Raw genomic sequence first — 19253 nt, forward strand, 5'->3', positions numbered from 1 at the left:
TGCAGTGCCGGCCAGCAGCACTACTTGGGTCAAAGGTTTTATGACCCAATATCAACACTATCCAAAACAGGTTATGGCTTAATGGCTTAATTGCTTTATTGCCAAGAAGCTACGCTTTGATGGCGAGGCGTCCTGAGGAGATTGATTGCCAGGACGGGAGGTCTGCATGTCTGCGGGGCCGGCAGCCGATAGCCCAGCTGGAGGACTGTTTTGTGCCATGCTTTTGAGGCACAAAGCAGGGAAACCTCGCTGGTGAAGAGAAGCCGTTTTCCGGAGCTGGGAGCTGAGAGGCGAGTGCTGAGTTTGCAGCCACGTGAGTTACCTCAAGCCCCAGGGGGGAGATGGCGCAGTCCCATGAGAGTTTCATGCCACCCTTTCCAAGGTTGGATGGGAGGAATTGGCAAGATTGGGCCAAGAAAATGGAGATATTTCTGATTGCTAAAGATCTTTGGACTTGTACTCAGAGCCCACCAGTTCAAGCCCCTGCTGCTGAAGCTGCTGCAGCACTTAAGAAAGACCAGAGGGCTACTGCTCACATAGTCATGGGCATAGAGGAAGAGCTGATGGTGCACATAGACGCTGCCACTAATGCCCACCAAATTTGGGAGTGTCTTAAGCGTGTGTTTCAAAGAACGTCAGCTGGTGCCAAACTTCATACAACTAGACAGCTGTTTGAGTTACGTTTGCAAGAAGGAGGCTGTGTGCGTCAACATGTGGCCAAAATGCTGGCACTCTTCAACAAGTTGAGACAGCTGAATGTTCCTTTTTCAGAGGAACAAAAGGTCTATATCCTTCTGAGCTCACTAGACCCCAGTTATGAGACTCTTTCCTTAACGCTGGAGTCCATGCCTGCAAGCCAGCTGAATCTGGACTATGTTACTGGGAGGCTGCAGGACGAACAGGACCGGAGGCAGAGAGAGAAAGGGAAAGCTGTTAAGGGGGGTTGCTTTTTGCCTAAGCCCAGGAGTGGAGAAAACGCTGAGAGCTCTGTTAAAGCTTTTGCAGCTAAGCGTTGTTATCTATGCAATTCTGATAACCATCTTCAGGCAGACTGCGATCAGGCTGACTTCAAAGATGGTTTCCATGGCAACAGGGAGATGAAAGGAAGACCACGTCGTGGGAGAAGAGGACCTTCCAGAGCAAGCAGAGGAGGGGCTGGAGCCCACTGCAAAGCAGCTGCATATGTTTTGGTTGGAAAGACAGTTGCTACCCCCAAGCTGCGTTGGTTTATAGACAGTGGTGCGGGGAGACATCTAGCGCCACCTAGCAGCCAGTTGCGGAACTGCAGGCCGATCCAAGATGCAACTGCAGTCACTCTGGCTGATTCAACCACAAGACCTGTTACCAAAACTGGTGTTATGTTCATGCCTTGTCTTAATGATGATATTGATGTGTATGTTTTAGATGGTATGAAATTTGGTTTACTTTCTATTTCAGCTTTAGACAATGCAGGTTATCTGGTCAGTTTTGGGAACCAGGTATGCACCATCTCCAAAGATGGGAAACAATTGGTCCAGGTGAAAGGCCATGATGGGGTGTATATGCTGGAAACTGACAACAGCGCCACAGAGAGGGCGCAGGGTGCTGAAACAAGTAATGGCATCTCTGAGGAGACTCAAGCTCAGTATGCCAACTTACCCACGCATGATCAGTGTTTGCATTTATGGCATCGCAGATTCTCGCACGTGAATTGGAAATACGTGCGCAAGCAGGTAGAGTGCACTGATGGTTGTAAAATGAAGGAGTGCTCCAAGTTTCTAGACTGTAGAGCTTGTAAAAGAGCCAAAGTGCATTCTTGCAGCTACCCATCGTCTGATAGGGTGACCAAGCAAGCTTTCGAGCTTGTGCATGCGGATCTCTGTGGTCCGATGGGGGTGCCAAGCATGGGTAATTCTCGTTATGTTCTTTGTCTCACTGATGATTTTAGTCGAGCAGGATGGATTTTCACGCTCAAAGACAAGGGGCAAACAGCGAAGGAGATTATAGAATGGGTGAAAGCAGTAGAGGTGGAATTTGGAACCCGCGTGAAAGCGTTTCAGACAGACCGAGGCACAGAATTTACTGCATCTAAGCTGCAGGATTTCTTTCGTGCCAAAGGTATCAAGCATAGAAAAACTGCTCCTTATTCTCCTCAAGAGAATGGTGTTTCTGAGAGGAGGAATAGAACAATGCAGGAGGCAGTAGATGCTCTCTTGTTTGATTCAGGCTTGCCAAGATGCTATTGGGCTGAAGCCTGGAGAACTGTCTGCCACACTCTTAACAGGACATACAGTTCCGTGATAGGGACCACGCCCTACTTTCTACTTTATGGAAAGAAGCCCAAGGTCCACTATTTTCGGACCTTCGGGGCAGAAGCTTGGGTTCTTATCCCCAAACATTTACGTAGAAAGGGCAGTCCAAGATCACAAAAGTTGATTTTCTGTGGCTACGAGACAGGTTCGAAAGCATGGAGATTTGCTTTCCCAAATGGCGATCGTTCACGAGTCATAATCAGTAGGAGCGCTGAGTTTTGTGAGCAGCAAGGCTGGAAAAGGATTCACGGAAATCCTGAGGTGCTCACAGATCCGTTCAGCGATCTTGACTATGAAGATCAGCCAGTTACATCAGCTAGTCGTGCAGAAGGTGGTCAACCTGCTGGTGTTTCGGGCCGCATTCCCGAACACGACCAGGGTGCAGTGTCAGAGGGGGCAATCCCAAAGAGACAGGTGAAGACAGAACCAAGGAGTGCACCCACATCTCCAGAAGTAGCTAGGAGAGGCAAGCGAGGTAGGTCTCCAAGGTCTCCAACAGGGAAACCCAGTCCAGGGGGACATAGCAAGCGCAGTAGGTCGCTTGATGGTTCACCAGACGCCAGGGACTCCCAGGCTGAGTCTAGCACGTCTGGGTCAGGGGGCGAGTCACCGGTGGTGCCACGGCGTTCCAAGCGCACTACAAAGGGGAAACCTCCTGACAGGTTCCAAGCCACTAATGTTTGGGCCGGTTTTGCTCACTGCGAACCGGAAAGTTTCGCTGAGGTGCAGAGATTACCTCAGGCAGAATCCAGCAAGTGGCAACAAGCAATGGAGAAAGAACTTAGTGCCATGAAATCTCTTGGAGTTTTCACGCTGATAACTTTGCCAGCTGGACAGCAAGCTGTGAGCTGTCGCTGGGTCTATAGATTGAAACCCACTGCAAGTGGAGAGCCACAATATAAGGCTAGATTGGTGGCAAGAGGTTTCAGTCAGAGGCCAGGAGTGCATTACTCACAAGTCTATGCACCCACGTCCCGTAGTGAAACAATGAGACTGCTTCTTGCTGTAGCAGCGCAAAGAGGCGCAGAAGCTGCTCATTTTGACATTGATGTCGCCTACTTAAACGCACCGCTGCAGGAGGAAATCTATATGCTACCTCCTCCGGGTTTTGAGGGCGACAGGTCAGGTCTGGTAAATCTGCTGAGCCGAGAGGCAGCAAAGCCCAGTGTGATGAACAGCTCCAATGTTGGGTGGATGCTGATTGGGCTTGCGGCTCAGACAGGAAGTCAATTTCTGGAATGGTGGTAAAATTTGGAGGTTCTGTAATTGGCTGGAGATCAAAAAAGCAGAGTTTAATTGCTCTATCATCAACTGAGGCAGAGTTCAGTGCTCTTTCAGAAATGTGTCGAGAGCTTGAATTCTACAAGTGCCTAGTGCAGGAAGTGTGTGAGAAGTGTTACCTACCCATCACCATATGGGAGGATAACCAGCCATGCCTGAAGTTGGCTGAATCCGGTCAATTCAACGCACGAACCAAACATCTGGATATTCGGTTCAAAAACGTGCATGAGAGCGTTAGGACAAATGTGGTCACGCTGAAATATTGTCCTAGCGAAATGAATCTTGCCGATGGATTCACAAAGCCCTTGAGTTTCCAGAAACACGAAGTTTTCTGTGATGGGTTAAATGTTGGATGAAATGTATATATGCATATTCCCAGGATTGCGAACGAGAGGGGGTGTCAGGTTTTCTGGACATCTTAGAGTTAATAATGCAAGAGGCGTTCTGATCCTGGGAGTTTAGCCTTGCCCACTGTAATACGGGCACTTTTCCTTTGTCTAGAAAAGGGGAGGTTTGGTTTCACTTTCCCCTTCTCTGCATTCATTCTGCCTTATTGCTTTGTGTTACTGCTGAATGTTAGTTTGCTGCAAGCATGCAGCTCAAGTCTGGAGGACTTGTGTGTGTGTGCTACTAAATAAAGTCTAGTTTAGTTTAGTAGCACTGGCGTCTGTCAAGTTATTTCACGACGCCACGGAGAGGCAGACCTAAAAAGCCATCGTGACGCTGTGCTTAACTCTGCAACTGGAGAACGCTAAGGGCGAAGCAGAAGTGTGCCTGGGCGCCATTGATGTCGGAGACGATCGTAAAGGTGATTGATTGCAGTGCCGGCCAGCAGCACTACTTGGGTCAAAGGTTTTATGACCCAATATCAACACTATCCAAAACACGATTCATCATGAATGCACAAAAAAATAAGGACATGTGAAGGGACCGATGGATAGTATGAATCTGCGCAGATAAAACAGAAAGTGAGATCTCGTCCAAAATGGCCGCCATCTTGCCTCAAATTGGCGCTGATGGCGGTGGCACTTCTCAGTCGCTGGCAGAAGCAGCGGGGCAGGTGGGGCATCCACAGGTGTGCAGCCTGAGGGGGCGATTTCTGCCGCCTGAATCAGCGCCCTCACTTGCCTCACAGCTGGGCCGGCTCTGCTAAGCCACCAGAGGTCGGCCATGCTGCAGGCCGGTGAGAGAGAGGCTCACCTTTTCCAGGAGCTCAATGCAAGCCTGCAGATCCAGACCAAAGTCGATGAAGACCCAGTCGATCCCTTCTCGCTTGTACTCTTCCTGCTCCAGCACAAACATGTGGTGGTTGAAGAACTGCTGCAGCTTCTCGTTGGTGAAGTTGATGCAGAGCTGCTCAAAGCTGTTGAACTGCAAAGGGAATAGAAACGGGGGGCCTGCGTCAGGGGATGGCAGGATGCTGGTGAGTGTGTGCCATGGGAATGGGGGCTGGAGTCTGCCATGGCAGAGGGGGGCAGTGAATTGCGGGGAACTTCACCAGCCAGGAGGCAATAGCAGGGGGAGCTTCAGTTCTGGAGGGTGGAGAACAGGATGGCTAGGAAGAAGAGGAGGGAGAGGCAGGTAAAGCAAGTGAAGGGCGTGGTGCTTCTCCACCCTCTCCTGTACCACTGTCTCCCAGAACCAGGAGGGGACTGAAGAGGGAAGAGCAGAGGCTGCTTCCCTGCAGGCGCAGTCTCCGGATGCGTGTGCACAGCCCATCAGGGCAAGACGGTACATAAACTGGTTGCTCCGACTGCTCCATAGAGCACAGACCTAGGAACCTGGGAATTGTAGCTCTGGGAGGAGAACCGGGCATTTTCGTAAACGTTGGCTGGAGGACTACATTGTAAAATTCAGAGAAGAGCCAATTTAGAAGGATGGCTCTATGTTTCGGTTCTCTTCTGAATGTGCACATTTGACAGATTTGGCTTTAGATGCGAACTGCATCTGCCTGAGTCTGAGCTGGTGAAAGGCAGTTCCCTGCGTTCCTAAAACCCAACAGTGTGCCGGGGAAACCCCAAGGTCTACAAAAGTGTGTGTGTGTATTTGAAGGACAAAAGCGGCACAAGGAATGCCACGAATAAGTTGTGATGGAAAAACAGGAAGACCGGGGTAGGAAGAGCAGTGGAATGGAGTATCCTGACAGTAGGGGTGGCTGGAAAACTGAATAGGAGAGATCTAAACTGCAACATTTTGTTGCGGCCCCCACCTGCAAACCTCCCACTAAAGCTTTTCCTGGCTTCCCTGTACCTCAAAGATTTCAAAGCCGGCGATATCCAGCACCCCGATAAAGAACTGCCTTGACATCTTGGTGTCCAGGGTCTTGTTGATCCTGACGACTAGCCACTTGAACATCTTGTCGTAGACGGCTTTGCCCAGGGCACCGACGGAGTTGTGGCACTGGTCCATGTTCTGCCCCTTCTGCACAAACTCGTTGCCCACTTTCACCCGGGGCCGGGTGATGCCCTTCTGGAGTTCCCCGGAGTTGAGAGCCATGAGGTGGGCGACTTTGTCGGCCACTGCCAAAAGACCAAAGGCACAGATTAATCAGAAGGGGAGCAAACTGCTGACCGTGACAAGGCCCTCGTTTCCTCAGACAAGGAAATCACGACCATTTCCGCAAGTCCTGCTAGGCCACTGTTGCAGGAAGGACAGCACAAACACAGTCAATGCCTGCCTGCGCAGAAGTAAGTCCAGTGGGGCTAAGGGCTTGTCCATACTTCCGCTTCCCCCATGCGGTTTTGCCTTTGCCCCATTGCTTTCCCCCAGAAAACTCACTCTTTAGTGCTAAATCAGAGCAAACAACAAAAACCCACAGAAAACCCAAATGCAGTTCGTTCAGATTCAGCCCTAAACTGTGGGCTTTCCTGGGGGAAGTGGCAGAGCAAACGGAAATGTGAAAAAGCCATCAACTACATGTTTAATTAGGGCTTTAGGCTACATTTTAAAAAAATATATTTTATGAAGTTTCAACATTTTTAACATATACAATCCAACAAACAATTTCCCCCCTCATATTTTATCAACTTCCCACCACATTTTCCACTTGTTGTTGTTTTTTCTCCACTTCTGCTTCTCCCTATCTTCTGTCTGTTAAATCATAACCACAATACTATAATCTACAGTGGTACCTAGGTTTTTGAACATCTCCGTTGACAAACATTTCGGTTTCCGAACGCCATAAACCCGGAAGTCAATGCTTCGGTTTTTGAACACGCCTCGGAAGTCGAACATGCCACGCGGCTTCCGCTGAGTGCAAGATTCTGAGGCCTAGCTGTCGGCTATTGAGTTTTCGGTTTTCGAACGTTTCAGAACTCGAACGGTCTTCCGGAAAGGATTACTTTCAAAAACTGAGGTACCACAGTAATTACTTATGTGGCTCATAGCTCAAATCCAAAGTAGACCAAAAAAGGCTTCCATTCTTCCACAAAACACTCATCATCGGTTCTCTTATTTTTGCTGCTAATTTGCCAATTCTGCATAGCCCATTATTTTACATACTTTGGGTTACAAAACAGTGAATTCCTTTGAATCTGAGATTGTTATTTTTTTTGAAGTATTTTTATTTTTGAATCTGAGATTTGACCGGCATCCCTTAGAGCTGGGGAAGCCGTGGCACTTGAGATGTTGTTGAACTCAAACTCCCATAAGCCCCAGGCACCATGGCCAACAACCAGGGACAATGGGAGTTGTAGTCCGGCAACAACTGGAAGGCCAAAGGTTCTCCCATTTCGATGGCCGCTTGGTTCCTGCTGCTCCTCCCCGCTCTGTTACCTTCATTGGTGTCAACTTCTGCCTGCTCCTCTCTTGGCTTCTGTTTGAATTTCATGTTGCCAAAGTGCATTATGCCTCCGGTCAGCTTATAAACGCTTATCTTCTCTTCTTGAGTGAAGCCTAGGACATCAAAGGCCACCTGGCAGAGAAGAACCATTATCATTTCCAAACCTCATGCACCGTTTCTCAATAGGTGTCAAAGATTCCATAACCCCAAACTACTGCATCAATAAATTTTAAGGCTGGGACAACAGCCTGGATTGAAATAACTTGGCAGTTGCTGCATCATTAAACTTCAAAGGATAGACTTGGACAACAGCCTGGATTGGAAGACTGGAATGAAGTCAGGAAAAGCTGCACTGGCAAATAAGTGGAACACACACACACACACACACACACACACACACAGCTGCACTTGATGGACGAAAGGATTTCTGATTTCTGACATGATTGAGAATCGCATGGCCAGGGACAGAGAACTCTAATGTGTTAAGATCGGAATGTGGAAAATATGAGAACAACAAGAACAAAGCAGGACAAAGATATTCGAGATATACTTCAAGGTCCAGAATATGGGAAGCCCAGAAAAAAATAACAATTAATAATTTGATTGTAATTTGGTTGATTTTTATTTTAGCTTATTTTTTTTAATTGGATTGCTATGATTTGATGGATATGTTAATTGGCTGTTTTTATTGGAAAATTAATAAAAACGATTAAAAAAAAGATTCCACAACCCCCTGGACCAATTTAGATATTACAGCCAGCAGTTCAATCACCACCACCATCGAAACTGGAATAATTAAGCTTAAAACCCCTCAACTTCAGTAGGCATGTTGAAAAGAAACATTCTCGTTTGCTTCTGGAAAAATAAATAGGTAGAGAACAGCACAAGAGCTGTAGCTTCATTCTAGAGCATCTCCTCTATATGCAAAAGATCCCAGGTTCCATCCGTGGCATTCCCAGGTAGGCCTGGTAAAGACTCCTGGCCGAGAACCTGGATCAGTGTGGACCACTGGTCTTTGACTGGTGGCTCAGTCAAGACCCTTAAATGGTGGCATCCTGATCTAAGGTGGTTTGCAGCAGCAGCAATAGGAGACGAAGGGAGGAGGAGGGGAATAATAATAGGGCTCCCAGTGCATGCTTGGGTTAAAGGTGGGTTGTGAGTCTAAAAAGGTTGGATACTGCTGCTGTAGGCAATGCTCAGGTATGTGGACCAGTGATTGTTAAGTATAATTGCTTAATTGACACTGAAATGGAGAATGCCTATGTGTATTGCTGAAAGGGTTTAACTGGAAGATTCCATTGAAGCTAAGGAACAGCAAAAAGGGCTCTTTGAGCTCCTTTGTGGGCTGATAATTAACTGTTGCTGTTCTCTGCTCGCTAACACGTGAGTGTTTAACCTTAAATCAGGTGATTAAGGTATTGAATTGCAAATTTCCACTTTGAAAGATAATTGCCTTTAGTTTTTGTTCCCAGGCTCTGCGGGAGTAAGATGCCTTTCCAGCAGCTCAATAGTCTTGGGGCTGGAATGCAGGCTAACGGAGCCTGTGTGTGTGTGTGTGTGTGTGTGTGTGTGTGTGAGAGAGAGAGAGAGAGAGAGAGAGAGAGAGAGAGAGAGAGAGAGAGAGAGAGAGAGCGCTATGTTTGTCAACTCTGATTATATGTTTTTTTTATTCCTAAGAAGATGCTGAGCCTATGATTGGGTAAGGATATGTTTTATGGAATGATGTGGGTGTAGCTTTGATGCTTTTGTTCTGTTTTGAGGAAAGTTCTGGAAGTAAAGTTTTTGAATAATATCTAATGGGTCTGGAAAATGCTTCATTCCATAAATAAAAGAGAGCCAGTTTTTATCCATCTGGTTGCTACAAGCTGCACAATATTAACATCTGCAATAGTAATCTGATTCAGTAGGAGGCAGCTTCCTATGCGGACTTGGTTACACTTCCCTCCCCTGCCGTCTCATTTCCTTAACGTATTTGAGTGAGGCTAGAGACTGCAGAGCGGTGCTTATAGCTCTTAGGCTGCCATCTTTTGCTGCCATTTCCCTCCCACATCCAAAATGCAACAGGTGCTCATTTGGGAAATAATTTACAACGAGTTTAAGAAAATGTTCAAATGCTCCTTCCCTAAAAAAAAACCTGAAGCCTTCCTGCTAGGAATTATGGGAAATGAAATCCCCCCCCCAAAAAAAAATACTGGAGAGTCCTTATGTATGTTAAAGTCACTGCCAGAATTCTAATCGCAAAAGGTTGGAAGGGAGAGGATACCCCATCTAAAACAGACTGGGAAAATAAAATAAGAGAGTATCCCAAACTGGCGAGATTATCAGCAAGGCTAAGAGATATTACAGACGAAAAGTTTTCCAGAGAGTGGGATATATATACGGAGTTTATGTAAAAGAACATTGTCAAAAGATCAATTCATTGGCAGGTTTTTGATTGAGCTTCGGTGTGTAAATAGGGTAACTGTATAAAATAAAATTTACAATAAGTCAAATAACAAGGAGAAAGTAAAGTTTAAGCGCGTATTTAGGGAATTTAATTTGGGAATGCAAGGGGAAGATCGGAGGTCTTGAAAAATTTAATCACAAATGGGTGTACAAAGCATGCATTAGTTAAAGAATGAAGAACCATTTATTTTGTATTTCTCATTCTGTCTATAATATCTATTGTACACTTCTGTTATAAAGTTTTCAATCAATAAAACACTCAAAAAGGGGGCGGGGACAAAATGCAACAGGTGCTGCCTTTGCAAACTTACATCTGTGAGAAGCAGCTCCTCTCCGTCGTCCATGTTTTCAACAATTATGACTCCTTGGCTTGTCCAGTGGTACTCCTTGGGGTCCGGCACACAAAGCAAGGATGCTGTCACATAAAAGGAATGTCAGGATGCAAAAACTGCGGTCCTTTTTTTTAAAGAACTCTGCTGAATCAGTCCCGATAGCTAGCTCAACATTCTGTTCTTGCTAGGGATAGAAGGACCTGTCCATCTCACTTGCCTCGGCTTCTCATTTTCCCCTTCTCAAATTCATGCTTTGCTTCATGCTAAAATCCAGTTCCTACAAAGCATCTTCCCCACGAAGATTTCATCCAGCCCATCTAATCTAAAAGCATCCTAACGGTGTAATCCAGTGCTTTTCCCCCTTAAATTTTTTTAGGGGTACTCTCATTTTGACTCAAGAAAACCACCATTTTATAGTTCAAATTGGGGAAAAATAAATACAGTAAATGTACAAAAGTACAAAATGTTTAGGGGTATTCGTACCCCTTCACCCCCCCCCCCGAAAAAAGCACTGGTGTAATCCATGCCCATGCCTTCTCAGGAGCAAGTCCCACCATTTAAAAAGGGGCTTGCTCCTAGGTAAGGAAGAAGGGATCTGTCAATTTCACTTCTCTCCATTTCTCATTTTTTTTCCATCTTAAATTCAGTTCTCCACATTTCTGCAGCTATATCCCATTTTATATTCTTTAAAAATCTTGATTTCTCTTACTAACACGTTGATTTTTATGTATTCTTTCTGCTAACCGATGCATTTTTATAAACATTGTTTTGTTGGAGAACTTCATTACAAAATTCCAAAAAGGGAGAATCTTGAAGGATGGCAGTGTTTCAGATCACAAATTGTTTTAGAATGTGTGAATTATAGATTTGCCATTAAATGGAAACTGAATTTGTCCCCCAGCCCCAGTTCTTGCAGCCCCCCCCACCAATACACAGGGAAAAGTTTCATACAAACAAGATCTGGCTTCTTATTGGAGAGGAGCTGGTAGAAGATGTGATAGCCCCTTTCAGCAGGTTGCTGAGAGATGACCCGAGATTTCTCTAGGAGATCTGAAATACAAAGTGCACCCAGGCTTAAGCTGATACTGTAGACAGCATCCAAACACTTAAGAAGTCAGCTCTGTTGCTCTGATATGAACTGCAATGCCACACACAAGCAACATTAAATTCTGACTCCAGGGAATCAAAATCTTGGACCAAGAAAAACTAAATGAAGCGACTGCGAGGTGAGCAGACCTGCATAATTCTGCGTCATTTATTCTGTAACTTCCTGTTAGCACCGTTACCAAGTTTATTAGAAAAATTCGGTCAGTTATTCAATTTATTTTTCTATTAATACATTGATTAATCAATTGATTAAATCTGTGTATTTGCATATTTCTATTTTAGACACATATACTGCCTGAGTAAACAGGTTACTGCCAAATTCCACCTAAAATGGATTTTGGGGTTGAGATTAGCCAAACTTGGATACTTACAACTCTCAATGTCAGCTCCAGCCAGTTTTCCTGTGCTACCAAAGTGGATTCGGATGAATTTACCCTGGGAAGAAGAACAAGAGTCAAATCAGTTAATGGAGATGGCAATATCTTTAACCAGGAAAGATTAAACAGTACAAGTGCATGGTCTTTTCAGTGGTGGTGCCCTCCTTGTGGAATGCCCTTCTAGTGGAGACCTGCCAAGACCCAACACTATGTCAGATCCCTGAACCTGGTGCCCTCTGGACATTTTGGGCTGCAACTGCCATCAGTCCCAGCCAGCAAAAGGCGAAATAATTGTTATCACCTCATAAAGTGATACAGTCACCTTCAATGTAGACAACTGAGAGACAACAAGCGCTAGGTCATTAGTTGAAGACCAAGCAAGTGATGTATATGCATGTGTGAATCAGTGCATCTTCTTCTTCTTTGGCGATCCCTTATAGCCGAGTAAGATTGTCTTCCATAAACACAGTTTTAACAGTGAGTCCGTGAGTGACTGTGGAGGCCAGTTCTGGATCCACACGTCCTTCCACAGTGGGGACATGGGTTTCCGGGTGAGAGTTTATTACGGTGTGGATTTGCCTTCCTCTTAGCACGTTTCTCCTTTGCGTCCTGAGTTCGGGCGTCTTCAAAGCCCGTGACAACTTTGGTAAAGGCTGTTCTCCAGTCAGAGCGCTTGCAGGCAATTGTTTCCCAATTGTTGGTGTTTATACTACATTTTTTAAAGATTTGCCTTGAGAGAGTCTTTGAACCTCTTTTGTTGACCAGTAGCATTACACTTTCCATTTTGAAGTTCGGAATAGAGTCGTCGCTTTGGAAGACGACAATCAGGCATCCGCACAACGTGACCAGTCCGACGAAGTTGACGTTGAAGAATCATTGCTTTGACACTGGTGATCTTGAATCAGTGCATAATAAGGAGGGGACAAGGGTTCAAAATATTTTCAGATTCTCATACTTACAAAGCGGGAAGAATTGTTGTTCCTCGTTGTTTTGGCATTTCCAAAAGCTTCCAGTACAGGGTTTGCCTGGATGATTTGATCTTCCAGGGACCCCTACCCAAGACAAACAAAAATGTGCAAATCACCTTGAGATGGTGCTTTAAAAGGACAAATCAACTGTAGTAACAACAGCAACACAGTTTTATCATGGGGGAATTTCTCAACAGCTAATGATTAACATATTATTCCAGACAATGCCTGCATTTCAGCTGGAACAAGACAACTGTTACTCTCCAAAATGTATAGACTGTTACTGGATTGGGACGTGCTAGAGGAGGAGGTTAAATCTGTGATGATTCAATGGTCTAAAGACTTTGGTTATAATATTCAGATGGCATTTTGGGGAAAAGCTTTGGAGAAAGGACATAAAATTTACGGCTTGCTATACACTAAAAAAAACTACACGAAGATGTTCTATCGATGGTACATTACACCAAGCAAGCTGGCGAAAGCGTATAAAACCAGCTCTAATTTTTGCTGGAGATGTAAAGAATCAGAGGGAACAATGTACCACCTGTGGTGGAAATGTAAAAAGATAAAAAGCTTTTGGAAAACTATCTATAATGAGCTTTTAAAAAAGGTTCAAATTAACTTTCATCGAAAAGCTGGAAGCCTTTTCGTTAGATATCATTGCTGCAGATATACCGAAAGAATTAAGAAAAATATTTATGTATGCAACTACTGCAGTGAGAATGTTAATAGCTAGATGGTGGAAAGGGAGATAAAAGATACCAACTAAATTGGAATGGCAGGTGAAGTTTTTTGATTATGTAGAATTGGCAAAGACGACAGGGAAAACCAGGAATCAAACAAACCAAGAGTTTAACAAAGAATGGGATTTATTTAAATCATATTTAAAAGAACATTATTCTCAGATAAAATCGTTGATATGTTTTGAATAACTTCTGCAATGAAATACTCTACCAAGATTATGGACAATTAACGGTAAGTTTAAAAATATGTTTGAAAATATGCAAATATGCAGTCAACAAGGTAATGATGGACGCATATTGAGGATGACGGAAGTCACAATACAGTGGTACCTCCGGTTGCGAACGGGATCCGTTCCGGAGGTCCGGCCGCATCCCGAGGGATTCGCAACTGGAGGACCATTTCTGTGCATGCGCGCAATGCGGTTTAGCGCTTCTGCACATGGGGCGAAACCTGGAAAAATACTTCCGGGTTTGCCGCATTCGCATCCTGAAGTTTACGTATCCAGAGGGATACGTAAGCGGAGGCACGACTTGTATATGGAAGAATCATATTTTCTATGTAAAAATTTATTTGTGTGTGAGGTGATTTGTTTTCTTTTTTGTTGTTTCGCGGTGGAGGGATTTAATATCTAAAATCAATAAAGATTAAAATCCGAAAAAGAAGAAGAAAAAAGACAACAGTCTGCAGTTCATTCTAGTAAAAAAAAAAAAAAACCTCTTACCTTCGAATCGGTAGAGGCCTTGCCAGTACCACCGATGTTGGCAAAGTACTGAATAACTTTCTTTGTATTTTCAGTCTTGCCAGCTCCGGATTCTCCACTACATGTGAAAGAGGAGATAAAGGAGGAGAAATCAGGACCACAAAGTTGAAAAATATCCATCAATATATATATATATTTAACTCCAACCCCCTGCTGCAACATAAAGTCATTCACACATGAGGTAGACCTGGTTTCTGGGGGGAAAGGGCAGAGGTATTCATTTTCACTCCATCTCTCCAGTATAAGTCTCTGAATGTGGCCCTTGGACCAATTGCTAAGAACCTCTTTGACAGCCCTCATTTGTGTGTCGCCAGTGTCTGAAGTATAGGTGAAAGGGTCAGGATCTTTTTGGTGCTGGCACCAAAGCTGTAGGACTCCCTCCCTAAGGAAGTCTTCCTTGCTGTCTTTCAGATGCCAGCCTAAGCCAAGCTAAGAAGACTCCCATCCAATAGGTGTCTAAGAAGAAGAATTGCCCCGGTTGAAATTTTAACTGCATCCTTTTTATTAATTCTTATTTAAGAACCTGGCTGAAACTAGACACATCAAAGAAGCGCTTCAGTTTAAAGCGCTGTAAATTTAAAAATAGGGAAAACAGGCCAAGAAAAACGGGACTCCACATCGCCTTCTGGCGGCACAATGTTATATTGCATATACAGCGCATATAAACCGCTTTTTCTTTACCAGGCTAGCTGAGCCCGGTGCCATAGCTGTCAACTTTTCCCTTTTTTTAAAGGGAAATTCCCTTATTCCGAATAGGATTCCTCGCAAGAAAAGGGAAAAGTTGACAGCTATGCCCAGCGCATTAATGTCGCTTCCTTTCTCGTACTCTGTGTAAGCAGCTTTGCAGATTTTAAACCCAAGGCAGATTTTCAGCAGTAATAATAATAATAATAAGAACAATAATAATAAGAATAAATGTATGCACTTACGTGATGAGCATAGACTGGTTTTCACGCTCTGTGGGAGGAAGAAGAGCAACACATCACGCCAAGCAGGTCCTAAAAGTCCTATGGAGCTGATTTACAGCTCCACAGTCACTCCAGCTCGATTGTTTCCTGTCTTCCCACAAATTTTAACATTTGGATTTTTCAAAGGCAGCAGGGATGGGCAGGAGGACACAATCCCGCTTGCCACTATCCTGAAGCAAGATTCAGCTGGCGGTTCCATGGAATGAGGGCAAGTACCATCTTTCCCACAGAAAGCAAAATGTATTGGGTCAGCCCCTGCAGCACTTTCCCCCCAAACTGGTGCCCTCTGGATCTTGCTGGACTACAATTCCCATCATCCCCAACCATTGGCCATGCCAACTGGGGCTGATGGGAGTTGAAGTTCAATGCATCTGGGCACCCGCAGCTTGTGGAAGGTTGACCTATAAACACTGGAAGCTGCCCTAGACTGAGTCAAACCATTGGTCCATTCAGCTCAGTATTGTCTATAGTGTCAAGATTTCTCGAGCTTGAGCCTCTAGCTGTTTTTTTTTTTTGGACTACAGTTCCCATCATCCCCGGCCATTGCTCCTCCTAGCTAGGGATGATGGGAGTTGTAGTCCAACAACAACTGGAGACCCAAGTTTGGGAAACCCTAGTCTACAATGACCATCTTGGCAGTGGCTCTCCAATATTTCAGGCATGAAGCCTTTCCCAATCCTACTTGGAGACGCCAGGATTTGAGCCTGGGAATTTCTGCATGCCAGACACATCCTCTACCACGGAGCTTTGTCTACTGTCTATGCAACTCTGCAGGGGTGTGCCATGTGACTACATTTCCCAAAAGCAGTGGAGGGGTGCAAGGAGGTCCTGGTGGTTTCATTGCTGGTCAGCTCAGCTAGGACAATATCTTGGACCAGTGCTGGAACATAGGAAGCTGCTTTTATGCTGAGTAAGACCATCAGCCTATCTAGCTCAGTGTTGTCTACACTGACTGGTCACAGCTCTCTAAAGGTCCTTCGCAGCTCTAACGGAAGGAGGAACCGGGGACATTTTGCCTGCAGTGGATGTGATCTGCCTCTGAGCTTGTGAGCAGAGGTACTACAGAGGCTGGAGGCCCTTCTCTGTACTCACCCATGAGCATGTCATGGTAGGCGTTGTCAGAGATGGAGAAGAGGTGAGGGGGCATCTCTGTACGCTTCCTGCCCTTATACATCTGGGCCACTCGGGATCCGTAGATGGGCAGCCACTTATAAGGGTTGATGGTGACACAGAAGAGGCCAGAGTAGGTCTGGAAAGAGCACAAAACAGCCATTATTATTATTATTATTATTATTACTGTATCAATTTAAATCAATGACTTCCCTTCTTCTCTTTCCGTGGTTCGTTTCGCATACCACGCATCCCTGCATATTTTACATGAACTAAACCATTCAGTAATCCATTGCTACATCCACCAAAACTTATTTACACTGTTGAATTTATCTTAATGCTACCAGCGTTTTTCAACTAACACAATGTTCACCCATATATTCAGTAAACATTTCCCATTCTTCTTTAAACGTACAGTAACACCTCCGCGAACGTCCGCCTTGTCTAGCGTCCATTCCGGCAAACATCCGCGAGAAACCCGGAAGTACCAGAACGCCAACCTAGCAGTTCGAAAGCACGTCAAAGTGAAAGTAGATAAATAGGTACCGCTCCGGCGGGAAGGTAAATGGCATTTCCATGCGCTGCTCTGGTTCACCAGAAGCGGCTTAGTCATGCTGGCCACATGAGCCGGAAGCTGTACGTTGGCTCCTTCGGCCAATAAAGCGAGATGAGCACCGCAACCCCAGAGTCGTCCGCGACTGGACCTAACGGTCAGGGGTCCCTTTACCTTTACCTTTAAAGGCCTTGGTAAAGAGGAATGTTTTTGCCTGGCACCTAAAGACATGTAGTGATGGCGCCAGGCAAGCCTCTCTGGGGATAGCATTCCACAGTTGGGGAGCCACCGCAGAGAAGGCCCATTCTCGTGTTGTCACTCTCTGTCTTCAACCTTCTGTTTGTTTTATCCAAGGTGATGGCCAACACACCCTTCCTACCTCATTCAGCTTGACTTCCAAATCTGGCCCTAGGAGCTACCTGTCTCTCTAGTCTACTGCCTCTGCAGCACCTGCTTGTTTCAGATGCCTTCACCCATCTTCTCACTTACATAGATCCTCATCAGGACATAACGCTGGCGCAGGTTGTCTAGGACACTGGCTTCATTCAAGAAGGTCATGTTGGCCATGTCATTGACCTGGTAGAATTTGGGTGGGTTCATCTGCTGGACATCATCCTTCTTAACGGTGACCGTCTGTGGGTGGAGAAGTCACGGTTTAGCAAAATCTCGAGGCACAGCACCCAAAATTTCCAAAACATGGTGACGTATATGTTCCTTTACTTAATGGTATTTACACGCCTTTTCTGCAGGGGCTTAAATCAATGGTGGAAACGTGAAAGTACAGTGGTACCTCTGGTTACGAACTTAATTTGTTCCGGAGGTCCGTTCTTAAGCTGAAACCGTTCTTATCCTAAGGCACAATTTCACTAATGGGGTCTCCCGCTGCGCATGTGCCTCCGGCGCATGATTTCCGTACGCATCCTGGGGCAAAGCTCACAACCAGGACCAGCTACTTCCGGGTTAGAGGCGCTCATAACCAGAAGCATTCGCAACCAGAGTTATCGCTGTACAGTGATAGTTAAGCCATCGAATGAACGCAGCAGAAAAATCCACCATCAGAGAATAAAATCAATCAATCATCAGTTAGAAAAACTCTCTCAAGTAAGACCCAAAATATTGCAAACTGGTTTTGAAGGCATCCTAACAAAACTGGCCCCATAGAAACCAGGAGCTCATAATCTAATCCTCTGCTTTCAACACTCCTGACTGAGTTGCATTTCCAGGCTTATCCATACTGTTGTTTAACGTGGACAATCGGCTTCGTGTACCTCCATTCATTCTCTGTTGTCTATACAATATTCTCCTCCAAACCACTGCCTTCCCTCTCTTTCCCCTTCCAGATTTTCACGGGCCAGGGATACAGTACTTCGAAACATCCAGGGGTCCTTTACCTTTTCTTCAAAAAAGGTGAGGGCATGAGAAAATCCATATTGAAGGAGAAGGATAGGCAGTGATTTGGAGGAGAATTAGTGCGGGGACAGGAAGCTTACATTCCACCTTAAACAACAGTATGGATCAGCTACCAGGCTTGGTTGCACCATACATTCTTAAAGCACTTGTCTTCCCCCAAGAATCCTGGCACCAGATGGCGCTGTGGAGTCCTGTTTTTCACCAATGGAATTTCCCTGTATGACGTTTACAACGCATTTAACTGAATCGCTTTTTTGACGCGTCTAGATCCAGCCCTGGAATCTGTAGTTTATCCCCCATAGAGCTCAATTCCTAGCACCTTTCACAAACTACAATTCCCAGGATGCTCGGCGTGCCATACGCTTTTAGTGGATGGCATTCAGAATTCCAAAGTCTTGGTTGTGGTTGTTGTGTTTTGTTTTTTTACATAAATAACCAACTTCTTCATGCAAAAATGGGTTGCATCTCCTTACCTGCCCAGCCACCCCATCACTTCCCTACAGCTGATGCTCCTTCTCCAGTTCCAAAAGCATTGCCAGGTGTTCCTTTGGCTAAGGAGCAGATCAAAGACCTTGCAAGAACAAAAAGCATCCCTCCTGTCCCACCAAGTCACCTGATTGGTCACCGTCTTCACAGTGACTTGGGTATCCGTCTCAGATTGGATCTCCCCAGCGACAAATCCCTCCTTTTCATCCTTGACCCAGACAGACTTCTTGATATCGTACGGCTTGCTTATAGCCTCAATCCTCTCTTTCTCGCTAGGAGCCAGAAATGGCATGGGATCCACATCATCCCCGCATTCTCCTTTGTATCCGCCAGGCATCTTGTCTCGGGATTAGGCACAAGGCAGAAGCAGGAAGGAAGAAGACGAGACCAGGAAGAGTGTTGTGGGCTCCTGGTTAGGGAAAAATAAAAAGCAGCACACTGTCTCAAGGTTAAAATAAATAAATAGGGGATCTACTGTATTCAGTTTCTTCCTGTAGCTGCCTATGTTTTCTTTCCAACCAGCAGAGGGCTGGTCCAGTGGTCCATTTGCTGGCTCTACCTCTCACTCTCTCTGGCGCCACCTGATGTTGGTCTCCCTGCCTTCCACCCAACCAGTCCCAAAGGGAACCAGCAGCCGCCA

The 19253-nt window shown here is 45.5% G+C and overlaps 1 protein-coding gene across 1 annotated transcript in view; it reads right to left on the reverse strand.

Annotated features, from left to right (window-relative positions):
- Positions 1-18950, reverse strand: part of LOC117056643 (myosin-16) — a 54675-nt gene extending 35725 nt beyond the window's left edge. The window contains exons 1-12 of the mRNA XM_033167196.1: positions 18741-18950; positions 17207-17350; positions 16147-16303; positions 15016-15043; positions 14048-14144; positions 12574-12666; positions 11609-11672; positions 11082-11180; positions 10110-10213; positions 7347-7485; positions 5823-6091; positions 4773-4943 (exon numbers count right to left, since the gene is read on the reverse strand). Of these exons, the coding sequence (XP_033023087.1) occupies positions 4773-4943; positions 5823-6091; positions 7347-7485; positions 10110-10213; positions 11082-11180; positions 11609-11672; positions 12574-12666; positions 14048-14144; positions 15016-15043; positions 16147-16303; positions 17207-17350; positions 18741-18950 (1575 nt within the window). The remainder of the gene's footprint in view (positions 1-4772; positions 4944-5822; positions 6092-7346; positions 7486-10109; positions 10214-11081; positions 11181-11608; positions 11673-12573; positions 12667-14047; positions 14145-15015; positions 15044-16146; positions 16304-17206; positions 17351-18740) is intronic.
- Between the last annotated feature and the right edge of the window lie 303 nt (positions 18951-19253).

The sequence above is a fragment of the Lacerta agilis genome, chromosome 13 (genome assembly GCF_009819535.1).
Source record: "Lacerta agilis isolate rLacAgi1 chromosome 13, rLacAgi1.pri, whole genome shotgun sequence".
NCBI classification, from domain to species: Eukaryota; Metazoa; Chordata; class Lepidosauria; order Squamata; family Lacertidae; genus Lacerta; species Lacerta agilis.